This window comes from Doryrhamphus excisus, linkage group LG12, assembly GCF_037039965.1.
Source record: "Doryrhamphus excisus strain RoL-2023G ecotype Guam linkage group LG12, RoL_Dexc_Guam_v1.1, whole genome shotgun sequence".
Classification (NCBI taxonomy): domain Eukaryota; kingdom Metazoa; phylum Chordata; class Actinopteri; order Syngnathiformes; family Syngnathidae; genus Doryrhamphus; species Doryrhamphus excisus.
In genome coordinates, this window is record NC_136368.1 from 1,204,448 (window position 1) to 1,232,217 (window position 27,770).

The window sequence follows — 27,770 nt, forward strand, 5'->3', positions numbered from 1 at the left end:
TTCAACATTCACACACAATTCCTGATGGCATTGCATCATGAAGTTCTTAGAACCTTCAAATTTTTTTTTGACTTTTTCTATACATTTTAGTAATTAGAGTAATTTGATAAAAGTGTTGACTAATTTAACAGCCCTGACTGTAAGTGTTGTGTTGAAGCATGTGACTTTTGTTTTGATAAGGACGTGGAGATAAAGGAGGAGGGAAGCAGACATCTTCTGATCCTCTACAACGTGCACATGGACATGGCGGGAGGTGTGGACTTTTCCGCGGCAAACGCCAAATCAAACGCTCAGTTACGAGTGAAAGGTGAGATCGAGAGGAGGGGCCTAACCGACGGCCAATAAGAGCAGGCGCTTATTTTGGACACGTTAAGTGCGAGAGCCCTCTTTGACGGGACATGAATCCGTCCTCTTCCTCAGCGCGAGCCATCAGTCTCCTGCAGCCGTTGAAGGACGTGACGGTGACGGCCGGAGAGACCGCCACGTTTGAGTGCGAGCTGTCGTACGAAGACATCGCCGTCCACTGGTTCCTGGCGGGACAGAAGATGGAGGCCAGCGAGCGGGTGAGCCATTTACCCATTTTTTTTTTATTACTCATTGTTTTTTTATTGTTGTTTTACCAATCAAGTTTTCTATTCTTTGAATGGATCATTTCCAGCACTGGAATGCTACGCTAACTTTGCATTTGCTTCCCATCTGTGTGTGCTGTGCTCAAGTTAAATTTAACAAAGTCTTATCTCTCTGCCACCCAATGCTGCCTTATATGGATGGAGCTTTGGCCTCCAGGAAGTCACCTTCCAAAGTAAAAGTCTTTTTTGTGAGCTTTTCCTCCAAGTCCTGCTAGCGACAAACTAGAAACTGGAAAAGTGTTTATGAAGACTTTATTAACTTGATGCTATTAATTAATGTCCACTGTTTGATCACTAATAGTTTATTAACATGCTTTATTAAGAGTCTGGCGCCACCATTTGGTAACCAATGGCCAGTGATGCGAATAACGGCGTTTAAAAATAACGGCATTAGTAACGCTGTTACTTTTTTAAATAATGGGTAATCTAACTAATTACTTTTACTGTCAGCATAACGCCGTTACCATTTTAGACTAAAAGACTAAAAAATATATCACCGACTTCCTTCATCGCTAATCTACATGGGCAGTGAGAGTGTTGCGGAAGTGACAAGAGAGGGGGTGCGTTAACCACATAATCAATGAGGATTGGCTAAAAAGTTTAGTAAGATTGCGTTTTCAGCCAATCAGAGAACTTGAGTGGGCGGGTGTTTAGAGCACATAAGCAATGAGGAGTGGATAAGGTTTAGTAAAATAGCGTCTTCGGCCAATCAGAGAACTTGTATGGGCGGGTGTTTAGAGTACATACGCAATGAGGATTGGCTAAGGTTTAGTGAAATTGCGTCTTCAGCCAATCAGAGAATTTAGGTGGGCGGGTGTTTAGAGCACATAAGCTATGAGGATTGGCCAATGGTTAGTAAGATTGCGTTTTCAGCCAATCAGAGAACTTGGGTGGGCGGGTGTTTATAGCAAGTCGAAACAGCGTTTGCCAAATGGAAGTACAGACACTACTTTAATTTCGTTGATGTCAAATGAAAAATGTACATTATGTCCCCGATAAAAAAACTTTCTCCACGTCTTGTGTGAGCAACTCAGTTAGCAAATTCAGTTACTTTTTCTGAGAAGTAACTCTAACTAATTACTTTTTTTTAAATTAACGTGCCCAACACTGCCGATGACATTGCTGATTAACTGACTGTTTTTTGTGTACCTGTTTTTAAAGCTGTTGATTCTCACTAGTTATTACCAAGGCCGTTTATCTCCATCGTTAATGTCATGACATCATGGCTAGCTTCTCCCAGTTGGGTGCCATGTTCTTGCCCAAGCATCCATCTGGGACATGAGCCCCAAAAGCAAAGCTTCAGACGCCTACAGGAAACGGGCGTGACACCCTTTAGACACATTTTGTTTTGTTCGGGCAGGTGAAGACTCGAGTGGCTGGTCGAATGCACAGTCTGACGGTGCGAGATGTGAAACTTTCCGAAGCGGGCCAGATCCGATTGAGCGCCAAGGACTTCCAGACTCAGGCTCAGCTCATCGTCAGAGGTAAAACCAGCTTGCCTCTGACCTTCTTGCTTTGTTTATTCAACGTTCATGTCCGCCTTGGGTTCAGAACCGCCGGTTGAGTTCACCAAGTCTCTGGAGGACCAGACGGTGGAGGAGGAAGCCACCGCCACGCTGGAGTGCGAGCTCTCCAGAGAAAACGCAGATGTGAGATGGTTCAAGGAAGGGCAGGAGATCCGGAAGACCAAGAAATACGACATGGTCGTTGATGGCCCCAAGAGGGCGCTGATCATCCACGACTGCAACCCTGATGACATTAAGACGTACACGTGTGACGCCAAGGACTTCAAGACTTCCTGCTTCCTTGATGTCATCCGTAAGAACACAATCATTTGACCTTCTCAGGAGGAACATCTTTAGCTAACTTTTGGGTCGTTTGTGCCCTCAGCGCCGCACGTGGAGTTTTCGAAACCTCTGCAGGACGTCGAGGTCAGAGAGAAAGAATCTGCCAAATTTGAATGCGAAGTATCCCGCGAGTCGGCCAAGGTGGGAATCTCCACCAGACATTTTCCGATCTGGACTTTGACCAACTGAAGAATATTTTCCCGAATGTGATCTTGCAGGTTCGCTGGTTCAAGGACGGCAGCGAGATAAGAAAAGGAAAGAAGTACGAGATCATGGCCAAGGGCGTTCAGAGGACCCTGATCGTACACAAGTCTACCATGGACGACGAGGCGGAATACGAGTGTGACGCCCGGACGTCCAAGAGCTCCGCCATGTTGACCGTCATCGGTGAGGCTTTCTTTCGTTCGGCTAATGTTAGCTAGCTTGAGGGGGATCAGCTCGCTTGATTCGTTAGGTGAATTAGTTGGGGTTGCTTGCAGTTATTGGCGACCTCTTGACCTTGATGACCTCTTGACCTTGACAAAATGCCCTCTACTTCAACTTGTGGAACACTCATTTAGCGTAAGAGGTTCCTCTAGTTTTGCAGCCTTCAGACATCAACTAAAGAAGTGTCCGAGGTCCAAGGTTTGAGACCATGACAACGGCCATGTGTGTTTTATTTTTATTTTATTTGAATAAATATATAAATAAATACAAATCAGAGCTATTTTTAAGGTCATTAGATTTATCAATTTGTTTATGAATCCACCCTAGTGTCCATCTCATCCTCAAAAAACCCTTCTCTCCACAGAGGAGGCTGCGAGGTTCACCAAGAACCTGTCCAACGTGGAAGGTACGGAGACGGACAGCGTGAAGATGATCTGCGAGGTGTCCAAAGCTGGGGCGGAGGTGACGTGGTACCAAGGAGAGAGCGAGCTGCCGGAGGGGGGTCGTTACGAGCAGATCACAGACGGACGCAAGAGGATCCTGATCATCCAAGACTTGAGGATGGAGGACGCCGGCGAGTACAACTGCAGACTCAGCTCCAGTGTCAAAACCTTCGCCATCCTGAAGCTAAACGGTACGAATCCGTCCTGATCTTAGACCGAGACAAAGACAAAAAAAAACAGAGTGACATTTGTCGTCTTCTTCTGTCCGCCAGAACTTGCAGCCGAGTTCATCGCCAGACCTCAGAACCAGGAGGTTGTAGAAGGTGAGAAGGCGGAGTTTGTCTGCTCGGTCTCCAAGGAGACCTACGAGGTGAAATGGTTCCGAGGGGGCAAGGAAGTGGAAAGCGGGGACAAGTACACGATTGTCAGCGATGGAAAGAGACGGGCTCTTACTGTGAAAAGCTGCGGCCTGGAGGATGAGGGCGGCTACGTTGCACACATCGGCAGTGTTCGAGCCTCGGCTGATCTCCTGGTGATCGGTGAGAATCGCTAGATTCCCTCACCCAGCATCGCTCGTGACCGCTGACGTCTGTGCTCTCTTGCAGAAAAACTGAAGATCATAACGCCCATCAGAGATACGGAGGTGAAGGAGGGGAGCGAGATCGTTTTTAACTGTGAGACGAACGTGGAGGGGGCCAAGGCCAAATGGTTGAAGGACCAGGAGACCATATTTGAGAGCAGCAAGTACCTCATGGCTCAAAGGGACAATGTCTTCTCCCTGAGGATCCGAGATGCTTCCAAGGCCGATGAGGCCAGCTACACCATCGGGCTGACCAATCAGAGAGGAGAGCAGGTCAAGTGCTCGGCCAATGCTAAAGTTGCAGGTAAACCGTCCTTTTCACTTAATTTACACAACACCAAAGTCGCATTTATGCGTTTTATACATTTTCGTTTCATAAATCCCAACAACTTATTTATTTTTTTCATGTTTTTTGAGGCAAAAAGAGTTGATGATGCAACTCCACACTAATCTAGTTCACCACAGAGCAATGTTAACTCATAAAAACCACCACAAGGTGGCAGAAGTTAGGTACATTCATTCATTTTCTACCGCTTATCCTCACGTGGTGCTGGAGCCTATCCCAGTCCAAACAAACAACCATTCACACTCACATTCATACCTATGGACAATAACCTAGCATGTTTTTGGAATGTGGGAGGAAACCGGAGTACCCGGAAAAAAACGAGGGCCGAGGGCGGAATTGAACTCGGGTCTCCTACCTGTGAGGTCTGCGCGCTAACCACTCATCCGCCGTGCAGCCCCAGTGTTATTTAATTATTAGTTATTAATTGGTGTAGGTTTGAAAACATCCAACATGTGAAACCTTGGTTAGCATCCGCCCTGGTTAGTGTGTTTTGTAGTTTAAACCAAAAATACAGGAATCCAAGGTTTATTGTGGTTAATTGGTTCCAGACTGGACCATAAGTGAATAAGTGAAGGAATATGAATGGAATATTTTTGGAGTTGGAGCATAATATGTTTTTTTTTACCATAATTAGAGCCCTCTAGACATGTGAAACCTCGGTTAGCATCCACCCCGGTTAGTGTGTTTTGTAGTTTACCCCAAAAATACAGGAATCCCTGGTTTATCGACACCAAACACAAACACCTCCAACGGCTCCAATAATTGGTGCTCACGAAATAATAAAAAGCATTCCATCCACAGAGGAGAAGCTGAAGTTCCTGGACCCCATCGAGGACATCGAGACTCAGGAGAAGAAGACCATCAGTTTTACATGCAAGGTGAATCGAGCCCAGGCGACCGTGAGGTGGACGAAGGCCGGCCAGGAGGTGACGCTCAGCAAACGCGTCATCTACAGAAGCGAAGGCCTCACCCACACGCTGACCATCAAGGACTGCGTCATGGATGACGAGGGCGAGTACGGCGCCTCGGTGGGAGAAGACAAGTGCGCCGCTGAACTGATCATCAGCGAGGCGCCCACGGATTTCACCGCACAGATCAAAGACCAGACTGTCACTGAATTCGAGGAGGCAGAGTTCACATGCAAGTTGTCCAAAGAGAAGGCTGCTGTCAAATGGTACAGGAACGGCCGAGAGATCCGAGAAGGACCCAGGTACCCGGGAGCTTCTTTAGACTTGGCCCATGTACTTATGTACTATTACACTTACTATGAACCTCAATAACGTTCATGCATGTAAGCGCCTATGTGTGTGGTTGCAGGTACCGCATGGAGAGAGAAGGTAAGACCTGCAGACTGGTCATCAAGGGATGCAGACCAGACGATGAATGTGAATACGCCTGTGGCGTGGAAGACAGAAGGACCAGAGCAAGACTATTTGTTGAAGGTACGTTTTCTTCCACACTTTGAGAAGACCTTAGCGTTACATTGCTTTGACAAGATGCGGTGTCCAACAGAAATCCCGGTGGAGATCATCAGACCACCTCAGGACACGTCGGAGCCTCCTGGCTCTGACGTGGTATTCGAGGTGGAGCTCAACAAGGACAGAGTGGAGGTCAGGTGGATGAGGAACAACATGATAATTGTACAAGGAGACAAGTACCAGATGATCAGCGAGGGGAAAGTCCACAGACTGCAGGTGTGTGAGATCCGACCTCGGGACCAAGGCGAGTACAGGATTGTCGCCAAGGACAAAGACGCTCGAGCTAAGTTGGAGCTTGCGGGTGAGTCACATGACCGTCTTGTCGTCCGTGCACGTTCTGGACGTGGAAAAGATGGAATTTGATCCTCTGTTTCAGCTCCTCCAAAGATCAAAACCACAGATCAAAACCTGGTAACGGACGCCGGCAAGCCCTTCGTCATTACAGTGCCGTACGACGCCTACCCTCGGGCAGACGCCGAGTGGGTTTTCAATGGCATGAGTCTACCTGTCCAGAACATCGACACCTCGGTGGACAAGACAGAGTTCCGCCTTAAAAGCCCCAGCAAGGAGGACCAGGGCAGGTACAAGGTGGTCATCAAGAACAAGCACGGAGAAGGAGAGGCTTTCATCAACCTGGATGTGATTGGTGAGATCCAATAGATTAGTTGATGCTTTTATAATAAAGATATGGTTTTTACTGTGGTCTTGGTGCTTGGCAGACGTCCCCGGACCCGTCAAGAACCTGAGGGTGACTGACACCGTTGACGGCGAGGTCAGTTTGGCCTGGGAGGAACCAGAGAGTGACGGTGGAAGCAAGATCACATCGTATATGGTGGAGAGGCGTGACGTGAAACGTAAGACGTGGACGTTGGCGACAGACCGAGCCGAAGCTCCAGAGTACTGCGTGGGTGGCCTCCAAAAGGACTCCATGTACCTGTTCAGAGTCTGTGCCATAAACCGCGTTGGGAGCGGGCCTGCCGTTGTCACCGAGGACGCTGTTCAGGCCAAGAATAAATTTGGTAAGCGAGAGTTATGAATTTGTGTGATTTCAAGATGATAACTGCTGCACGGTGGACGAGTGGTTAGCACAGAGGCCTCACAGCTAGGAGACCCGAGTTCAATCCCATCTCTCCGGGTACTATGGTTTCCTCCCCCATTCCAAAAACATGCTAGGTTAATTAGCCACTCCAAATTGTCCATAGGTATGAATGTGAGTGTGAATGGTTGTTTGTCTATATGTGCCCTGTGATTGGCTGGCCACCAGTCCAGGGTGTACCCCACCTCTCTGGGATAGGTTCCAGCAGCCCCGCGACCCTCATGAGGATCAGTGGTAGAAAATGAATGAGTGAAGAACTCTAGTCTACCTTGCGATTGCCTGGCAACCAGTCCAGGAAGTACCCTGCCTCTCGTCCAATGACAGGTGGGATAGGCTCCAGCACCCCCGCGACCCTTGTGAGGATAAGCAGTAGAAAATGAATGAATGAAGAACTCTAGTCTACATTGCAATTGCCTGGCCACCAGTCCAGGATGTACCCTGCCTCTCGTCCAATGACAGCTGGGATAGGCTCCAGCACTCCCGTTACGCTTGTAAGGATAAGCGGTAGAAAATGAATAAATGAAGAACTCGAGTCTGCCTTGCGATTGCCTGGCAACCAGTCCAGGATGTGCCCTGTCTCTCATCCAATGATAGCTGGGATAGGCTCCAGCACCCCCACGACCCTCATGAGGATAAGCAGTAGAAAATGAATGAATGAAGAACTCTAGTCTACCTTGCGATTGCCTAGCAACCAGGCCAGGATGTACCCTGCCTCTCGTCCAATGATTGCTGGGATAGGCTCCAGCACACCCGCGAACCTTGTGAGGATAAGCGGTAGAAAATGAATGAATGAAGAACTCTACTTTACCTTGCGATTGCCTGGCAACCTGTCCAGGAAGTACCCTGCCTCTCGTTCAATGATAGCTGGGATAGGCTCCAGCACTCCCGTGACCCTTGTAAGGATAAGCGGTAGAAAATGAATAAATGAATGAACTCTAGTCTGCCTTGCGATTGCCTGGCAACCAGTCCAGTATGTGCCCTGTCTCTCGTCCAATGACAGCTGGGATAGGCTCCAGCACCCCCGCAACCCTTGTGAGGATAAGCGGTAGAAAATGAATGAATGAATGAAGAACTCTAGTCTACCTTGCGATTGCCTGGCAACCAGTCCAGGATGTACCCTGCCTCTGGTCCAAAGACAGCTGGGATAGGCTCCAGCACCCCCTCGACCCTCATGAGGATAAGCGGTAGAAAATGAATGAATGAAGAACTCTAGTCTACCTTGCGATTGCTTGGCAACCAGTGCAGGATTTGCCCTGTCTCTCGTCCAATGACAGCTGGGATAGGCTCCAGCACCCCCTCGACCCACGTGAGGATAAGCGGTAGAAAATGAATGAATGAAGAACTCTAGTCTACCTTGCGATTGCCTGGCAACCAGTCCAGGATGTACCATGTCTCTTGTCCAATGATAGCTGGGATAGGCTCCAGCACCCCTCACAGCCCTAGTGAAGACGTTTGTAACTGTAGTGTGTCTGTTTTCTTCCCTCAGATGTCCCCGATGCTCCGGAGAGCGTCGCCGTCAGTGTGGTGAACAGATTTGGCGCCACCGTCATCTGGGAGCCTCCCAAGTTTGACGGCGGCTCAGAGATCACCGCCTACGTGATCGAGCTCCGTGACAGGACTTCCGTGAAGTGGGAGGCGGCCATGGTCTGCGATGCCAGCGACCGCTTGGCCAGTCTCAATGACGTGGTGGAGAACAAGGAGTACATTTTCCGAGTGCGGGCCGAGAACAAGGCCGGCATCGGAAAACCAAGCGCCGCCACCCAACCAGTCAAGATCATGGACCCCATTGGTGGGTAACCTTTGGCTCTGATGGTCACCTCAAGTGACGTTCTGATCGGAATTGAACCTTTTGTGTTGCAGAGAGGCCAAGCCCGCCCCTCAACCTGAATTTCAGCGACCAAACCAAGGAGGCCGTGACCCTCACATGGGAGACGCCTGCCAGGAATGGCGGCAGTATGATCACGGGTTACATCATCGAAAAGTGTGATGATGGTTCCGACAAATGGCTTCGCTGCAATGCAAGACTGTGCCCAGACCTCTCCTATCGGGTACCGTGCTCCTCTCCGATTCCTGGTAGTCTTTGAAGGCATCTTAGAAAAATTATTTTTTATTATTTTTTTCTTTAGGTGTCGGCACTGAAACAAGGCCAAAAGTACCATTACAGGGTTTGCGCCGAGAACGCCGCCGGTGTCTCCGATCCAGCCGAACAAGTCGGCCCGCTGCTCGCCGACGATCCTCACGGTACATCAAGTCCAACCCAAGAGATTGTTTCAACTCCAGTTGCATCATGAAATCAATCCTTTGTCTCCTGGCAGTCGGTCCAAGCTTCGATCTCAGCGCCTTCAGAAACGGCTTGGAGGTCATCGTCCCTCAGCCTGTCACCATCAGAGTCCCCATCACTGGGTACCCTACCCCCACCGCCAAATGGACCCTGGAAGAGAAGGAGCTCACCTCAGCACAGGAGCGTGTCTCCACAGTCACCAAGCCCAAGTACGCCGAGCTAACAGTCACGCCAAGTGTCCGTCCAGACAGAGGAACCTACACGCTGCAGCTGGAAAACGATGTGTCATCCGTCTCCGGGGAGATCGACGTCAACGTTATCGGTATTGATTCTTTGTTTGTTAGCACTAAGCTATTCTCGGTGTTCTGTTTCGGTGTGATTTTAATTTTTTGATTCATTTCCCAGCATGCCCCAGTGCTCCAAAAGACTTCAAGGTCGCCGAGGTGTCCAGACACCACGTCCACCTGATGTGGGAGGCGCCCGAGCATGATGGAGGAAGTCCGGTCACGCACTACCAAATCGAGAAGCGAGAAGTGTCTCGTAAAACGTGGGCCAAGGTGAACAAGTTGTTTTCCTTGTGTGTCCATGTGGAACGGACTTGAACCAGCACTGAACGTTTTTATTTGTTGTTATTTGCGTCCTGTCCAGGTGGCGACCGGGGTCCTGGACCTGGAGCACACAGTGACGGACGTAATGGAAGGGAAGGAGTATCTGTTCAGCGTCGCCGCCTGCAATAAATGCGGACCGGGAGAACCAACCTATATCGACGAGCCCGTTAACGTGTCTTCGCCTGCGAGTGAGGGATTCTAACGTCACACAGGAAAAAAACCTTATAATGTACTCACGGTCACACTAACAACATTCCCTCCACGCTAGCTGTGCCTGATCCTCCTGAGAACCTGAAATGGCGTGACAAGACCAGCAAAGGCATCTTCCTGTTCTGGGAACCTCCAAAGTATGACGGCGGCGCCCCAATTAAGGGCTACATCGTGGATAAGTGTCAACGTGGCAGCGACAAGTGGGAACCCTGTTCCGATGCCGTCCCTGAGCTGAAGTAGGTCTTGGCATCCGTCTGGTTTTTCTGATTGTGTTCCGTTACGGAGTGTCATGTGATCCTTGCGTCACCAGGTTTCAGGTGACCGGTCTGACCGAGGGACAGTGGTACGCCTACAGAATCAGAGCTGTGAACAAACTGGGAGCCAGTCGGCCCTGCAGGGCTACTGACGAGATCCAGGCCGTTGATGCTAAAGGTGGGTCGGACTTGAACGTCTAAGCTGTTTATCGTGGTTGTCGGTCCACAATTCTAAGAAATCGTTGATACGTTTGTCAAAATGGCCAACAGAGCCTCCGGAGATTCAGCTGGACGTGAAGCTGCTCGCTGGTCTAACCGCCAGAGCCGGCAGCAAAATCGAACTCCCGGCCGAGGTCAAAGGAAAGCCAGACCCCCGTGTTAAGTGGACCAAAGCCGACCTGGTCCTGCGTGCCGATGACCGCATCGGCATCGACACACAGCCGGGCTACTCCAAGTTGTCCATTGCCAACACGACCAGAGGCGACACCGCCACCTACATCATTGAAGCCGTCAACGCCTGCGGACGTGCGACTGCGACCATCGATGTCAACATCCTCGGTAAGCATCGCCCCCGCAACCAAACATATGCCATGACGAGCGTCAGCAACACTGACGACTTTTGATTGTCTCGGCGGGCCCGTCTAGACAAGCCCGGCCCACCCGCCGCCCTGGACATCTCTGAGATTACCAACGAGTCCTGCGTCCTGGCGTGGAACCCTCCGAGGGACGACGGGGGCTCGCCCGTTACCAACTACATCGTGGAGAGTCGGCAGACTGACGCGGCTGACTGGAAGAAGCTGTCAGCCACGGTGAAGCACACCACCTTCAAGGCGTGCAAGCTCACCGCTCTTAAGGAGTACGTCTTCAGGGTCAGTGCTGAAAACCAGTATGGGGTTGGAGAACCGGCTGAGCACGTGCCCATCATCGCTAAGTACTCATTTGGTGAGATTCATCTTTTATACTTTATAACTTTTTATACTCCCTCCTAATACCGAGGTGTTCTGGCTTTGTTTGTAGATCCCCCAGGCCCCCCGACCAGAGTCACTCCCTCTGAAGTCGCCAAGGATGCTGTGACTCTGAACTGGTTTGAGCCGGACGAGGACGGCGGAAGTCCCATTACTGGTTACTGGGTTGAAAAGTTTGATCCCGACAGCGATAAATGGATCAGATGCAACAAGCTGCCCATCAAAGACACCACATTCAGGTTGGCTGTTATCCATCAGAATTATTAGTTATTATTATTACGCTGCACGGTGGTCGAGTGGTTAGCATCACACCATTGAAATGATTTGCCCGGCCTTATTTCATTCTTTATTATTTCATAATTATTGATGCTGGTTTCTGAAAACCAACTGCTAAATATGAAGGTCAGGATAAGGTTCAGGCTGCACGGTGGTCGAGTGGTTAGCATCACACCATTTAAATGATTTGCCCAGCCTTATTTCATTCTTTATTATTTCATAATTATTGATGCTAGTTTTTGAAAACCAACTGCTAAATATGAAGGTCAGGATAAGGTTCAGGCTGCACGGTGGTCGAGTGGTTAGCATCACACCATTTAAATGATTTGCCCAACCTACTATACCTTTATTACTTATTTCATTCTTTATTATTTCATAATTATTGATGCTAGTTTTTGAAAACCAACTGCTAAATATGAAGGTCAGGATAAGGTTCAGGCTGCACGGCAGTCGAGTGGTTAGCGCACAGACCTTACAGCTAGGAGACCAGGGTTCAATTCCACCCTCTGCCATCTCTGTGTGGAGTTTACATGTTCTCCCCGTGCATGCGTGGGTTTTCTCCCGGTACTCCGGTTTCCTCCCACATTCCAAAAACATGCTAGGTTAATTAGCCACTCCAAATTGTCCATAGGTATGAATGTGAGTGTGAATGGTTGTTTGTCTATATGTGCCCTGTGATTGGCTGGCCACCATAGCTGTGCTATTATTATTATATGTTGTATTTTAATGCCGGTCTGGTGTGTTCTGACAACAGGGTGAAGGGGCTACCCACCAAGAAGAAGTGCCAGTTCAGGGTTCTGGCTGAGAATCTGGCTGGACCTGGAAAACCCAGCACAGAAACTGACCCGGTTCTCATCAAAGACCCAATTGGTAAGCTAGCTAGCTTCTAACCATGCAGGATTCAAACGTTGAGTAACATTAATTACAAGGAAACACCCTTCCCCAGATCCTCCATGGGCTCCCGGAAAACCGGTCATCCGTGACATTGGCAAGACGTCTGCTCTGCTGGCATGGACAAGGCCGGAGCACGACGGCGGCGCTAAAATCGAAGGCTACGTCATTGAGTTCCAGAAAACCGGAAGTGATGAGTGGATCCGCATCGCTGAGGACATCCCCCAAACTGAACACCAGCTGCTGGGCTTGATGGAGAAGCAGGAGTACGTGTTCCGCATCAAGGCGGTCAACAAGGCTGGCGAAAGTGAACCCAGCGAGCCATGTGACCCCGTCGTCTGCAAGGAAAGGCTTTGTAAGTGGTGGAAAGGGCACAGTCATGTTCAAGTTCGATTTCTTCCTTAGCGCACCAGGATCTGGTTCAATGAGTTGCACATTACAGGTCAGGAAACAGACGCAATGTCTCATTATGACACCAAAAAATGTCTGATAGCAACAAAAAAGGTCAAACTACAGTCGTAGTTAGCGCGTATTTTTGAAAAACTATATTAAGAAATAAATCATCCAGTGTCGTGGTTTAATATCAAACTATTATAAGTTTAGAAAGTCTGATTAAAGACAGACGAAATGCCTAAATTCAACATTTTTGATGAATTAATAACTAACAAATGAATGAAAATACAAATAAGGCATTCAGAAGATGCATTCAAATACATCATTATAGACTTTTCACTAGGTGTCAGTAATGTTACAGTGATGTTGGCTGAGAACTATTATATCTATAACTATAATATTGAACTATTGCAAACTACTGCAAATTTCCCCACTGAGGGACGAATAACGGCATATCTTAACTATAATATCAAACTATACGTTTAAAAAAGCTGATTAAAGACATAAGAAATGCCTAAATTCAACATTTTCCATGAATTAATAACTAACAAAATAAATGAATATGAATGAAAACACAAATAAGGCATTCAGAAGATGCATTCAAATACATCATTATAGACTTTTCACTAAGTGTCAGTAATGTTACAGTAATGTTGGCTGAGAACTATTATATCTATAACTAACTATAATATCGAACTATTATAAGTTTAAAAAAGCTGATTAAAGACATAAGAAATGCCTAAATTCAACATTTTTGATGAATTAATAACAAACAAATGAATGAAAATGAATGAAAATACAAATAAGGCATTCAGAAGATGCATTCAAATACATCATTATAGAATTTTCACTCGGTATCAGTAATGTTACAGTGATGTTGGCTGAGACACACAAGCACCAGACTTGAATGATCAGATAATAATAATCATAAGACAAGATACCAGATGGTAAACCGCTCCAAGTTGAACGTGCGACCAAAAAGTATATTTCTCAAAGGTAGGTATAAACAAACACCACTTCCTGTTCCCATGTGACAGATCCGCCATCCGCGCCGCAGTGGCTGGAGGTGGCTAACATCACCAAGATCAACGCTGAGCTGAAATGGCAGGCGCCCAGCAGCGACGGCGGCTCGCCCATCACCAACTACGTGGTGGAGAAGCGGGATGTGCGACGGAAGACTTGGCAGACGGTCGACACGACAGTCAAGGAGCTGAAGTACACGGTGACGCCTCTCAACGAAGGCTCGCTGTATGTGTTCCGCGTGGCTGCGGAGAACGCTGTTGGCACGGGCGACTTCTGTGAGCTGGAGGACGCCGTGCTCGCCAAAGACACGTTTAGTAAGTTGGTTAAATTCAGTGGCCATCTTTGCTGTGAGCGAGTTTAGAAATGTCCCGACAGCCTTGAAAGCGCTGTATGAATCCAAGTTGTTGTTACTTTGCAGCCACTCCTGGACCTCCTTATGCTCTGACCGTGGTGGAGGTCACCAAGAGACACGTGGAGCTGAAATGGGAAGCTCCAAAGAGCAACGGTGGAAGACCCATCACCAAGTAAGTGTGATGATGTACGGCCGTGGACACAAGTGTTGGTTTCCATACAATCTGCTGCTTCTGTGATTTTAGATGTTTTTGTCAGATGTTACTATGTTGTCCCCAAAGTTATCACTTTTGCACTTTCAGTCATCACGAAATTATGTTCATGTTTTGGTACCATTGTCTATTCGTGGCTGTTATTAGGCAAAATGGTGAGTGAGTCCATGTCACAGGACCGCCTTCCTCCACGCAACCTTTTTTTCTGGATGCTCCAAACAGTCAGAAAGTTCATGGTTTGCCCCCAGTTCTCAGAAGTCCAATACCTGTACCTTTTGTTGAATACCAGGCTCTCCCTGAAGGTTTTACCTGGAGAGAAGTGACTTCTTTGACGCCACCAGACCGTCCTCCAAATGTTTTAGCATGCACTCACCCCTGCTGCCATAGTTTGATTCCACATACTGAAATGCTATGGCTAGCTTAACGTAGTCCTAGCATAGAAGTGTTTCAAATGTACTTCTTCCCTGAGATCATATTTCTTGTAGAGAAGTATTGGTTATTTTTAGCCTTATGCGTTATTTTATTTATTATTATTTGAAGATGAACTATATCAGCAAGTTGAAGTATTTGTGATTTTAGAAATAAGGAGTTAGTATGTTCTCTGTAGGCGGCATTATGAATTATCCTTACTGACCTTTTTTTGCAGTACATTTAGCGAATGAGTGAAGATTGCTTTTATAGTTATTATCCCATATTTCCACACAATAAGTAAGATATGGTAGAAGCAGAGAGCAATAAAGAGTGTGGAGTGATTTCTGAACAAATGAAATATTGAAATATTTCTGGCCACCTTATGTTGTATATTTGTAATATGAGGTTTCCAGCTCATATTTTCATCTATTGTGATCCCTAGAAATGTGAAATGTGAAAATTCAGATTTGTGTCATTGTCAAATCTTGTGGCCATAACTGAAAAAAATAACTAAAATCTACCAAAATATGTTCTAAACGGTAAATATATGAAATGTCTCCCTCTCAGGTATGTGATCGAGAAGAAGGAGAAAGTGGGAACTCGTTGGTTGAAGTGCTGTAAGACCCCCGACAAGCAAACGCAGTTCAAGGTGACAGACGTGGACGAGGGCTCAGAGGTGCAGTTCCAAGTTCGGGCAGAGAACGAGGCGGGAGTAGGAGATCCAAGTGAACCCACTGAGATCCTTACCATCGAGGATCCGACGAGTATGTCACAATGGAATTAAGATCTTAACCTTCTCACCTGAAATAGCTCCAGTTGTTAGAGTAGATCTTCCACTTGCTAATCTATTCTCTATGACCTTTCCCCTCAGGTGCGCCATCTCCTCCCTTGGAGGTGTCTGTCCCCGACTGCAGCAGGGAGCACATCAACGTGTCGTGGAAGCCGCCAACCAAGGACGGCGGCGCTCCAATCAGCGGCTACCACGTGGAGGTGGCCGAGGCTCGTCCGGAGCTCAAGTGGCTCAGGGTCAACAACAGACCGATCAAAGAGCTTCAGTTCAAGATCGAAGACGGAATCAAACCAGAGAAGAAGTACGTCATCAGGGTCCGTGCCATTAACGCAATTGGCGTCAGCGACCCCTCTGAAATCTCAGACAAGGTCTCCACCAAGGATCCGGACTGTAAGTGTCAATTAAGACTCTCAGTGGGGGGGTGTATGGATAGAACTCATTTCCTCCTCATCTCGCAAGGCGCCCCAACGATAGAGCTGGAGACGCAGGATGTGGTGGTCATCGAGGGGGAGAAGCTGCACCTCAACGTTCCCTACAAGGGCATCCCAACACCTCAAATGGTGTGGCAGAAGGACACGGTGGAATGTACAAAAGACGATCGGCTCTCCATGACGGTGGAGATGAACAGCGCCCACCTGGAGCTCCTCAGATGCGCTCGTTCTGATTCTGGCGTCTATGACATCATCTTGGAAAACAGTCTGGGCGCCGCCAAGGGGGCCGTCAACGTCAAAGTCATCGGTGCGTTGGTGTCTCAGTTCCGACTGCATTCCAGTTTTTGCACGTACGTCAAATTTTTTTTCTTTGAACATCACGTCTTTCACGGTTTCCAGGACTCCCCGGTCAGTGCAAGGACATCAGCTCCAGTGACGTGACAAAGAACTCCTGCAAGATCAGTTGGGAAGCCCCAGAGGACGACGGCGGGACGCCTGTTCTTAGCTACACGCTGGAGCGCCGTGAAGCCTCCAAGAAGACCTACATGCCCGTCACGTCTGGAGACAACGTTCTAAGCCACGTGGTCAAAGACTTGTACGTCAACTGTGAGTACTACTTCCGGGTCAAGGCTGTCAACAAGGTGGGTGCCGGAGCCTACCTGGAGCTGCGGAACCCCGTCATCACCGAGGAGGTCAAGCGTAAGTTCACGTCCAGTTGGCGTGCTTTGGTTGTGAAGTGTATGAAACTAAAGAACCGTCCGCTTCGCAGAGAAACCGGACCCACCGATCCAAGTCGAGGCTCGAGACCCGACGTCCAAATCGATCACCATCACCTGGAAAGCCCCCGATTGCGATGGCGGCTGCCCCATTCAGGGTTACATCGTGGAGAAGATGGAGAAGGATGGTGACCGATATGAGAGGGTTACCCCGAGCTTGGTTCCCGGGTTCTCCCATGTGGTTACGGGTCTGAAGGAGGACACTGAATACCAGTTCAGGGTTCGAGCCGAGAATGCCGCCGGAGTCAGTGAGCCGTCCCGAAGCACACAGCCAATCAAGGCTGCCGATCCCGTCGGTATGAATGAAGATCTCACAGAGAACGTTGGCATCATGAACGTGTTGACTCGTCATACTGATTTTTTTGTTTTTTTCAGAAAAACCGACAGTCACCCTGCACGCCCACGTGCAGTCTGGTCTGTGCATTAAGAAGGGAGAGGAGATCCGCATTGACGCAAACATCTCAGGTTCACCTTACCCCAAGGTCACATGGTTGAGGAACAACGAGGATGTCACCAAAGAGCCCACCAAGACTCTTGTCCCGCTAGTTAAGAAGAAGAAGACCAAGAGCAAGGTTGCTTCTGAGACCTAAATGACTACATTGCCGCATCTTCTGGTTGTTCAGGTTTTGGATTTTTTTGCTTCCAGATCCCCGAACCCAAGGAAGAGTTTGTGACGCCGCTGCGTGAGCGCCTCGGTTTGGACCAGACTAAAAAGGGTCACTCGGCTATAATGATCCGAGAAGCTGTCAGAGCAGACCATGGCAACTTCACCATCCAAGTGGAGAACACTCACGGCGTTGCCACGGCAACTTGTGTTGTTAATGTACTCGGTGAGGACATTCACCTTCATACCTACACAAAACTTTTGGGTTGCGTTACCGTGGTGACTGACATCTTCTGTTCCACAGACAAACCCGGCCCGCCCACCAACTTCAGCTTCGATGAAATCAGGAACATCTCAGTGGTGTGTAACTGGGAGCCTCCTGAAGATGATGGCGGCAGCGAGATCCTGAACTACATCCTTGAGAAAAAAGATAATAAGAACGATGACATCGGCTGGATCACCATCACCTCCACCTTGAAGGGGACCAGCTTCCCCGTCACTAAGTTGATTGAAGGGAAAGAGTACATCTTCAGAGTTACAGCGGAGAACAAATTTGGTTGCGGACCGCCGTTCATCTCTGAACCACTGGTGGCCAAGAACCAATTCGGTAAAATGAAATATTTTCTTTTGGTGGTGGTGGTGGAAATTGACCGAGGCTTTCCCACCAGATCCTCCTGATGCTCCAAACACCCCAAGAGTCCATGAAGTGACAGCGAGCTCCGCCCACATCTCCTGGCACGAGCCAAAGGACAATGGCAGCCCCATTCTCGGCTACTGGATCGAGAGGAAGGAGGTGAACAGCAAACACTGGACTCGCGTCAACCGTGCTCTCCTCAACTCTCTGGAGGTGAAGGCGAGTGGACTCATGGAGGGACTCAGCTACATCTTCAGGGTGTGTGCCGAGAACCTGGCTGGGCCTGGACCTTTCAGCGAGCCCACGGACCGCATTGTTGCTATGGACGCCATCTGTAAGTAACCCCCCCCAAAATGGAAATATTTTGGACATTTTTAACATTAACGTGGGTTATTCCATATTCTGAGAAGATATTCTACTCCAACCGTTCCACTTCTCCCCAAATCCTCAGTGCCTCCTGGGCCGCCCACACCGTGGATCGTGGACACTGGAAAAGACTCGGTCATTGTTGCGTGGAAGCCACCTTTGTACAACGGAGGAGGGGACATCCTGGGATACCATGTCGAAAAGGTACTAAGGAGTGATGTGTGTTTGTCACATGACCGCCAAATGACCGACTTTTTCGGTGACAGTAAACACAGCAAAGCACGTGGCTGAATCCTCCTGCTTTATTAGGTGGTGGCCGGGGAGAAGAACTGGACTCGCAGCACAGAGTTCAGGTGCAAGGAGCTGACCTACACCGTCACAGCTTTGACTGAAGGAACCGATTACTACATCCGAGTCATAGCCGTCAACGAGGCAGGTCCTGGAGCTCCGGGAGTCACAGAACCCGTCACCGTCAAAGAGCCTCAAGGTACAATCCATAGGCGCAGTTTATGGTAATGGTAATGGAAAACTCTGCACACAAGGCTTGCTTTTCTTATTTTATGAAGCTTTCTTGTAAAAATAAGTAACTAAGGTAACAAGTAAAACAAGGTAACTGAAACATACAGAAAAAATACAATAAAATTCCAATACTGCTCATGTTGGAGGCTAAACACACATCAGCTAACAGCTAGCTAACACACGTACACCGACTGCAAGTGCAAGCTAGCAGTAGCATGAAGTTAGCGAACTTGACAAAACAAGTACATCTTTTGAAATATAAAATGCATCTATGTGTGTTTTATACACCAATACACTTACAAAGACGATAATTTCCCAAGAAACAAGCGTTTAGAGCAACTTTCAGCGTCTTTATGAGGTTTTCCTGTTTTGTTTCTGCCGTGAGGCCAGCCTGCTCTTCACCGAGAGCAGACGACAAAGCTTGTCTATATGCGAGAGTACTCACTCTCTAGTGGCCCAAAACGATACTTTCTAGAGAAGATGTCTCACTCTGTAAACTTTTTAACCTTAGCGTTTTAACAATATTACTTCGAAATTTTAGGTATTTATTACTTTCATTTAATTAACTTATGAAACATATGAATTATTAATGTCTTTGACCCAAAGACATGACAGTAATGGTAATGGTTTTATTACATTTGAACATGCATCAGATTACAATTGAGTGCATCCCATAATAGTTCCCAGTTCCGCATGAGTAGGAAGGAGTAGGAAGAAGCAAAGCTTATTAAATCCTACCCCTCCATCTGGTACTTTTACAATCAGTAACTGGTACATTTGTTCACTTTCTGTCTTTCTAATGTAATTTTTTATTTATTTATTTTATTAATTTAATTTTTTTTTAAATTATTTGGTTACCATGGTAACTGTCAATATAGTGATATATATAGCACATCATGACTGGTTCAAGACTCTTCATCCTTGTTTACAAATATAAATGGAAATTCTGTTTTTTGTAAACACGACATTTGTTACTCCCTGGCCTTCAGAACCCCCCGCTGTTGATTTCGACCTCTCTGTGAAGAACGGCGTGATCATCAAGGCTGGGGAGTCCCTGCGCCTTCCGGCCGTGGTCGTTGGCCGGCCCCAGCCTGAGGTCAAGTGGGCCAAAGATGACGCTGACATTGACAAAGAGAGGATGATCGTGGAGACAGACGGCAAGAACAGCAGTCTCTTCATCAAGAAGGCAGTGAGGGCGGATCATGGAAAGTACCAGATCTCTGGTACCAACAGCAGCGGGACCAAGGCTGCTGAAACCAAAGTGGACGTCATGGGTCAGTATCTGACCGTTTTGAAATATATTGATAAATATATTAAGGAAGGCCGTACAGTGGTCATGTTCTCATCTTCATGTACATGTTCTTCTTCTTCTGTATGTATTATTATTATTTATGTATTATTATTACTGCGTGCCTGCAGACGTCCCAGGCCCCGTGATTGACCTGAAGTCTGTGACGGTGACCAAGAAGAACATCACCCTCACCTGGTCTGATCCGCTGGACAACGGTGGCAGCGACATCTTCGGCTACGAGGTTCTGAGGAAGGATGCCAAGATGAAGCTCTTCCGCCAGCCCATCGAGGTGGCGTCCTGCAAGTGTGACATGCAGGGGCTGTTGGCCGGCGAGGAGTACGATTTCAGAGTCATCGCCCGAAACAAGTACGGCGATGGCGCTCCGGCGGATCTGGGGCCCATCCTAGCCGAGGATCCCAAAGGTGCAGCAACCTTGATGCGACCGAAATGGCTCGCAACAACCAGAACTTAACCTTTGACGTTTCCTTGCAGGTACACCATCTGCTCCTGAGAAGTTGCACTACACTGACAGAAGCAAGAACACCATCACGCTGGCCTGGCAGCCACCGCGCAGCGACGGTGGTAGTCCTGTCATAGGCTACTACGTTGAGAAGATGAGATCGGACAGCACTGAGTTCGACGTGGCTAACCGCAAGATCTTTACCCAGTGCTGTGGTACCGTTGAGAACTTGTCAGAGAACCAGGAGTACCAGTTCCGAGTCAAAGCTGTAAATGACGTTGGTGACGGCGCTCCGTCTAAACCAATCACAGCCAAGGTTCAGGATGATGAAAGTAAGGCATCGGACAAATTGGGACTATGAATTTATGACAACAAAACAAGTGAAATGTGTCATCTTGTGATTTCAGTTCCACCGGTGATTACAATGCTGAAGTTCTTCAAGCGTAACGCTATCATTGTGAAGAAGGGCTCTGCCATTGACATTCCAGCCGAGGTAAAGGGACTGCCTCTTCCGACACTCACGTGGATGAAGGATGATGAGGTGATAGACAAACCCAACGAAGAAAAGATGACATTGGAAACAGAGGAGGTGATTGACTTCACTGTGTGCATCTTCTTGTACGATTGAATTCAAGCATAGTTAGCCTGTCTATTTGGTGGCACTCGAGCTAGCATAGCCGCAATTTCCACAAAATAACATTTTGAATTTTACCAGGTGAATCGTACCACACTGAGGACAAAGCTTTCCATGCCAGAATCCATCAGACAGAACACGGGAAATTACAAACTGCTAGCTGAAAACTGTTACGGCAAATCTCAGCACGTTGTCCATGTGGAGATCCTGGGTAAGAACGTGAGCAGAAGCCAGCGATTCCCATGCAGTGTTAGTTGTCTAAGGTGATGTCCGCTTCCCCGCAGACCGCCCTCTTCCCCCGAGGAATGTCGTTGTCTCTGACATCAAGGTGGACTCGTGCTACCTGACCTGGGATGCTCCAGAAGACAACGGCGGCAGTGAGATCACTAACTACGTAGTTGAACGCCGGGATGCCAGCAAGAAGAAATCCGACTTTGAGGCGCTGACCTCCAACCTCATCGATCGGCGATACGGGGTAAACTGATCTGCGAGAAGGCCTGATGCTGCAGTACAGCCGTCCCTCGCTACGTCGTGGTTCAAACGTTGCGGTTTTCCAAAAAGAATGAATTATTGTTTTGTTGTAAAAAAAATATGCCATGGCCCGGATGGGCATGCCATGGCCCGGATGGGCAAGCCATGGCCCGGATGGGCAAGCCATGGCCCGGATGGGCAAGCCATGGCCCGGATGGGCATGCCATGGCCCGGATGGGCATGCCATGGCCCGGATGGGCATGCCATGGCCCGGATGGGCATGCCATGGCCCGGATGGGCATGCCATGACCCGGATGGGCAAGCCATGGCCCGGATGGGCATGCCATGACCCGGATGGGCATGCCATGGCCCGGATGGGCAAGCCATGGCCCGGATGGGCAAGCCATGGCCCGGATGGGCATGTCATGACCCGGATGGGCAAGCCATGGCCCGGATGGACATGCCATGACCCGGATGGGCATGCCATGACCCGGATGGGCATGCCATGACCCGGATGGGCATGCCATGGCCCGGATGGGCATGCCATGGCCCGGATGGGCATGCCATGGCCCGGATGGGCATGCCATGCCATGGCCCGGATGGGCATGCCATGGCCTGGATGGGCATGCCATGCTATGGCCCGATTGGGCATGCCATGGCCCGATTGGGCATGCCATGGCCCGGATGGGCATGCCATGGCCCGGATGGGCATGCCATGGATAAGACTGAGAGAAAAAAAGGTTCTCTGAATCCGACTTTGCAGAAAATCGGTTGTCGCGGTCAGGTCTGGAACCAATTAACCACCAAGATATTGTTGATATTTTCTGTTGTACAAACATTGTGGTGTTTCGCCTGCCCGTTCAGGTCTACAAGATGAATATGAATGGCTCCTACCAGTTCAGAATCAAGGCAGAGAACAAGTATGGCGTCAGCGAAGGCTGCGATTCCGAAAAAGTACAACTACAGGATCCATTTGGCCTCCCCGGACCGCCGCGCAACCCCAAGATCATTGCCGCCACTTCAAACACCATGACTCTGACCTGGGATCCTCCGCTGGACAACGGCGGCTCCACCATTCAGGGCTACTGGCTGGAGAAGAGGGAACGTGGAGCGGTGTACTGGGGGCGTGTTAATCGTTGCCCCGCCACCAAACCGGCGGTGAAGGGTCTGCAATACACGGTTCTTAAGCTCATTGAAGGAACAGAGTACCAGTTCAGGGTGGCGGCAAGCAATGCTGCCGGGGTGGGGCCACCTAGCGAGTCCACAGAGTGCCGCTTTGCTGTGGATCCGTGCAGTGAGTCTCAGCCTTTATTTCTTTTTAACAAACTCAAACTGAAACGGACATTGCAGTTGTTCCAACTTGACCTTTGTCTTCTGTGATCCTCAGACGTTCCAAGCTCACCCGGATCCCCAGAGGTTAAAGACAAGACCAAGAACAGCATCACACTGGCCTGGAGTCCCCCAGAAAAGGATGGCGGCAGTCCTGTCAAGGGTTATATCATCGAGGTCCACGAGGAAGGTTCTCCTGATTGGAGAAGGGTGACCCCTGCAGACAAGCTCCACCAGTCTACTGAGGTGACCGTCCCTGATCTTAAGGAAGGCAAGAAGTGCAGGTTCAGGATCTACGCTGTGAATGCCGCCGGGAACTCGGAGCCCGCCAAAACTGCTGATATCCTGGTTCAGGACATCTTGAGTAAGAAGCTAAGCTTGTTTAAATAAACACAAAGTCCTTCAAAGTACAGGAGCCGTCTGTTTGAAACCGTGTCTGTCCTCCAGTTGAGCCCACCGTGTCTCTCGACGTGAGCGCTCATGACCTGCTGAACTGCAGGGCTGGCAGCACCATCAGGATCCCCGCCACCATCAGTGGGCGTCCGGTGCCGAAAGTCACCTGGAACTTTGACGGAACAGCCGAGACTGAGAAGAAATGCGAACTCCACACACTTCCCGTCGACTCAGAGGTTGGACTTAGCTTGTTTGCATGGCTTAGGGTTAGGGTTAGCCTTAGCGTTAGGGTCCTGCAGAGTGAACCATCACCAAAGAGCATCAGTAGTCAGATGCATTGACCGCCTCTTTTTGAAGATTCAAACCCTAAAATGTATGACTCTAGATTCACTCCACCGACACGACGTCCCTGGTGGTCATCCCCGAGAGCAAACTGAACCACAGCGGCCGCTACATCATCAACGTCGAAAACCCGGCCGGACACAAAGTGGTCAAAGTGCGAGTCAATGTGCTTGGTGAGTAAACTGTCCTTCGACTAATACCACACTTGTATTATGTCATCATGTCATCATGGATTTTTTGGGTCTACAGACCTACCAGGACCTCCTCGAGATCTGAAGGTGAGCGACATGACAAGAGGTACTTGCAGACTCACCTGGAAACCTCCGGAGAGTGACGGAGGAGAGAGGGTGAAGAGCTACTTCATCGAGAAGAAGACAGTGGAGGGGAAAGCCTGGACGAAGGTAAAGTCCAACTAATTAGTGTTGTGTATTTTTGTTAACGAAGACGTTTGATGAGTGGCTGTTTTTTTGGACTTAGTGTTGATTGTTTTTATAGAGAACGTTGAGATTTTTAAAAAAAGGCTCAAGACCCAACTATTTAATTTGGCTTTTAGCTCATGCTCTTCGTATAATTTTTTTTTTTTTTTAAACCTTTGAACTTGACTTTTATCTAATGGTTATTTTATACCCGATACCTTTTGGTAATGGTAATGGTAATTGAATGCATCCCATAATCAGTTCCCAGTTCCACATGTCCAAAAGGAGTAGGAAGAAGCAAAGCTTATTAAATCCTACCCCTCCATCTGGTACTTTTACAATCAGTAACTGTTACATTTGTTCACTTTCTGCCTTTCTAATGTAATTTTTTATTTATTTATTTTATTAATTTTAATTTTTTTTATTTGGTTACCATGGTAACTGTCAATATAGTGATATATATATAGCACATCATGACTTTCATTCAAGACTCTTCATCCTTGTTTACAAATATAAATGGATCCTACCCCTCCATCTGGTACTTTTACAATCATTAACTGTTACATTTGTTCACTTCCTGCTTTCCATAATACAGTTTAAGGTTTTTTTTTTTTAAATAATGTACCTCGTACCGAAGTACATTTAGATCATATTTCTATGTATGAAAAGTGCTCTACAAATAAAGTTTGATTGATTGATTGATTGTTTTTATAAGCAAACAAACGAACAGGACACAACACAACCAATTTACCCTCATCTCTTCCGCACAGGTGAATCCATCCTGTGCTTCGCAGTCTCTTGTGGTTCCAGACCTGATTGAGGGTCAGGAATACTTGTTCCGCATCCGTGCTGAGAATCGATTTGGCTTCGGGCCGTACGTGGAAACCACTGAAGGAGCCAAAGCCAAAGATCCCATCCGTGCGTGACCAATACAATTCCAAACACTCCAATTTTGGAGTTGCAATTGACATTTCTTTATGCTGCTGGTGCCTTCAGGTCCCCCAGATCCTCCAACCAGACTAAAGATCCAGAGCGTGAAGAAGGGCACGGTGAGCCTTACATGGAAGGCTCCCAAAAACGACGGCGGCTCCCCTGTCACTCACTACAGCGTTGACTTGCTCTGCTGGGATTCCAGCGGCACTCAGAAGGAATCTTGGAGGAGGTAAACAATCCAACCGCAGGAGTTTGATTCCGAGTTTTAAACTCTGCTCTGCTGCCTTCAGGTGTAACAGGAGAGACATTGACGTTCCGAGCTTCAAGGTGGAGGACCTGACAGAGGGAGATGAGTACGAGTTCAGAGTGGTGGCCTACAACGAGGCCGGACCCAGCCGCCCGTCATCCACTGCCGGGCCCATTCTCATTCAGGACCAAACCTGTAAGAACTGAACTTGAAACCGAGAGAAAAGTTCATTTTTCAAGTACACAAACGCAATCAGTTAAGTTCTTGCACCGCATCTCCAGGCGCCCCATCCATCGAGCTGAAGGAGTTCATGGAGGCCGAGCAGGGTAGTGACATCAGTATTGTGGCCAAGATACGCGGCTGTCCGTTCCCCACGCTCACCTGGTTCAAGGCCCCGCCCCACAAGTCCGATAATAAAGCGGAGGTCTGCTACGACGAGCACATCAACAAGATCGTTTCGGACGACAGCTGCACGCTCCTGATCCAGCAGGGGAAACGTCCCGACACCGGCCTCTACACGCTGGTGGCCTCCAACAGCCTCGGCAAGGCGTCCAAGGAGATGAGGCTCAACGTGCTTGGTATGCTCACACACGTCGCCATTAGCCACGCCCATTCATGAAATGTGATGAAATGTTTTTGTTTCCCCAGGCCGCCCCGGTCCTCCCTCTGCTCCTATTAAGTTTGAAGAGATCGGCGCCGAGAGGATCACTCTATCATGGCTGCCGCCAAAGGATGACGGCGGCTCCAAGGTCACCAATTACGTCATCTGGAGACGCGTGGCCAACAGAAAGACCTGGGTCCCCGTCACCAGCGAACCCAAAGAACGCGTGTGGACGGTTGAGAACCTGATGGAGGGCCACGAGTACGTGTTCCGCATTATGGCCCAGAACAAGTACGGCGTTGGTGAACCACTAGACAGCGATCCAGAGGTGGCCAGGAACCTCTACAGTGAGTCCGTTCACGTTATCATGGTCACATGACGTCAAATAAAAAAAAAAAAATCGGTGAGAACGAAAGAATCCGTTTCTTCCAGCTGTTCCCGGGCAGTGCGAGAAGCCAACCACATCCGGCGTCACCCTGGACTCCATGACCGTCCACTGGGAGGAGCCTGAGGACGACGGCGGCACCCCGATCACCGGTTACTGGTTGGAGCGCAAGGAGACCACCGGTAAACGCTGGACCCGGGTCACCCGTGACCCCATCCGCCCCATGGGTCTGGGGGAGTCGTTTACAGTGAGCGGACTCATCGAGGGCTCTGAGTATCTGTTCAGAGTCATCGCCATCAACGCTGCGGGACCCGGACTCCCCAGCGCCCCGAGTGACCCCGTCTTTGCCAGAGACCCCATCTGTACGTGCCCCCAGTCCTATAACCAGGAAGTAGATTTATCTCTTAAATAACCATCTCGTCTATTTTTCTCCAGCCCCTCCCTCTCCTCCAATTCCAAAGGTTTCAGATTGGACCAGGTCCACTGTGGACCTGGAATGGATCCCCCCACTGAAGGATGGAGGCTCCAAAATTATTGGCTATTGGGTGGAGTACAAGGAGGAGGGCACCGAGGCCTGGATCAAGGTGACAAAAACCTTCTCCGACAAAATATATTTTTTTAGGGTTAAACCTTTTATTTCTGTAATCGATTAATCTAGAAAATAGTTTTTGATGCATCGATTAATCCCTGAAAGTCCCTGATTAGTCCCTGAAAACATAAACCACAAACACATGCACAGGTTCATAAAAATATATATTTCTAAATGATCTGCCCATATCAATAAAGTATAATAACACGAATAATACTACAACAATAATAATAATAGAAATAAAACTAACTATAGCGTTTATTAATAATAATAATAGTATATTAATATATTAATATTAATAATAATAACATGAACAACACAAATAATACTACAACAATAATAATAATAGAAATAAAACTAACTATAGCGTGTATTAATAATAATAATAGTATATTAATATATTAATATTAATAATAATAACATGAATAACACAAATAATACTACAACAACAATAATAATAATAGGAGCACAAGTTACGTGGTGCGGTTTTGGATGAATGACGGTGTGGCGTTCGTGAACGAATGGGTCAAAAGAACTAGTTCTTTTTTGCGAACGAATGAACCGCCCATAAAATACCCGTTCAGTCCGCCGGCCATTTTGTTCATGACCGACACAGCACTTGTTGGTGAGCTGCTGAGTCGGAACGAACGTGAAGTGAACGGTCTGACTCGACACGACCGACCGGGTCTATGCCCAGGAGGAGATCACAGGCTAACAACCGATTGACCGAAATGAACGGCTCTTTTTACTGAATGAAGCGGAACGATCCTGTTCACTGAAATGAACGCTGCCCCCGATAGATGGGTTACTTTTAACTGTCTCGTTCATTGTCACTAGCA

At 48.3% G+C, this 27,770-nt stretch overlaps 1 protein-coding gene across 1 annotated transcript in view; it reads left to right on the forward strand.

Moving 5' to 3' along the window:
• LOC131136273 (titin-like) overlaps positions 1-27,770 on the forward strand; it is a 171,937-nt gene that overhangs the window by 71,092 nt on the left and 73,075 nt on the right. The window contains 58 exon segments of the mRNA XM_078795446.1: positions 181-307; positions 421-563; positions 1,990-2,113; positions 2,181-2,447; positions 2,520-2,617; positions 2,695-2,863; positions 3,267-3,536; positions 3,618-3,884; positions 3,951-4,229; positions 5,073-5,481; positions 5,589-5,713; positions 5,784-6,050; positions 6,126-6,395; positions 6,469-6,768; positions 8,332-8,634; positions 8,706-8,893; positions 8,972-9,086; positions 9,161-9,448; positions 9,532-9,683; positions 9,775-9,922; positions 10,003-10,180; positions 10,255-10,376; positions 10,469-10,756; positions 10,844-11,140; positions 11,216-11,402; positions 12,194-12,309; positions 12,386-12,685; positions 13,761-14,060; positions 14,165-14,270; positions 15,288-15,484; positions 15,592-15,900; positions 15,970-16,248; positions 16,341-16,640; positions 16,711-17,013; positions 17,093-17,289; positions 17,364-17,547; positions 17,626-17,928; positions 17,990-18,289; positions 18,407-18,525; positions 18,631-18,808; positions 19,830-20,114; positions 20,260-20,553; positions 20,624-20,923; positions 20,999-21,180; positions 21,307-21,436; positions 21,510-21,700; positions 22,561-22,990; positions 23,084-23,389; positions 23,473-23,654; positions 23,804-23,933; positions 24,010-24,161; positions 24,947-25,094; positions 25,173-25,338; positions 25,400-25,551; positions 25,638-25,934; positions 26,005-26,304; positions 26,390-26,704; positions 26,778-26,926. Of these exon segments, the coding sequence (XP_078651572.1) occupies positions 181-307; positions 421-563; positions 1,990-2,113; positions 2,181-2,447; positions 2,520-2,617; positions 2,695-2,863; positions 3,267-3,536; positions 3,618-3,884; positions 3,951-4,229; positions 5,073-5,481; positions 5,589-5,713; positions 5,784-6,050; positions 6,126-6,395; positions 6,469-6,768; positions 8,332-8,634; positions 8,706-8,893; positions 8,972-9,086; positions 9,161-9,448; positions 9,532-9,683; positions 9,775-9,922; positions 10,003-10,180; positions 10,255-10,376; positions 10,469-10,756; positions 10,844-11,140; positions 11,216-11,402; positions 12,194-12,309; positions 12,386-12,685; positions 13,761-14,060; positions 14,165-14,270; positions 15,288-15,484; positions 15,592-15,900; positions 15,970-16,248; positions 16,341-16,640; positions 16,711-17,013; positions 17,093-17,289; positions 17,364-17,547; positions 17,626-17,928; positions 17,990-18,289; positions 18,407-18,525; positions 18,631-18,808; positions 19,830-20,114; positions 20,260-20,553; positions 20,624-20,923; positions 20,999-21,180; positions 21,307-21,436; positions 21,510-21,700; positions 22,561-22,990; positions 23,084-23,389; positions 23,473-23,654; positions 23,804-23,933; positions 24,010-24,161; positions 24,947-25,094; positions 25,173-25,338; positions 25,400-25,551; positions 25,638-25,934; positions 26,005-26,304; positions 26,390-26,704; positions 26,778-26,926 (12,981 nt within the window).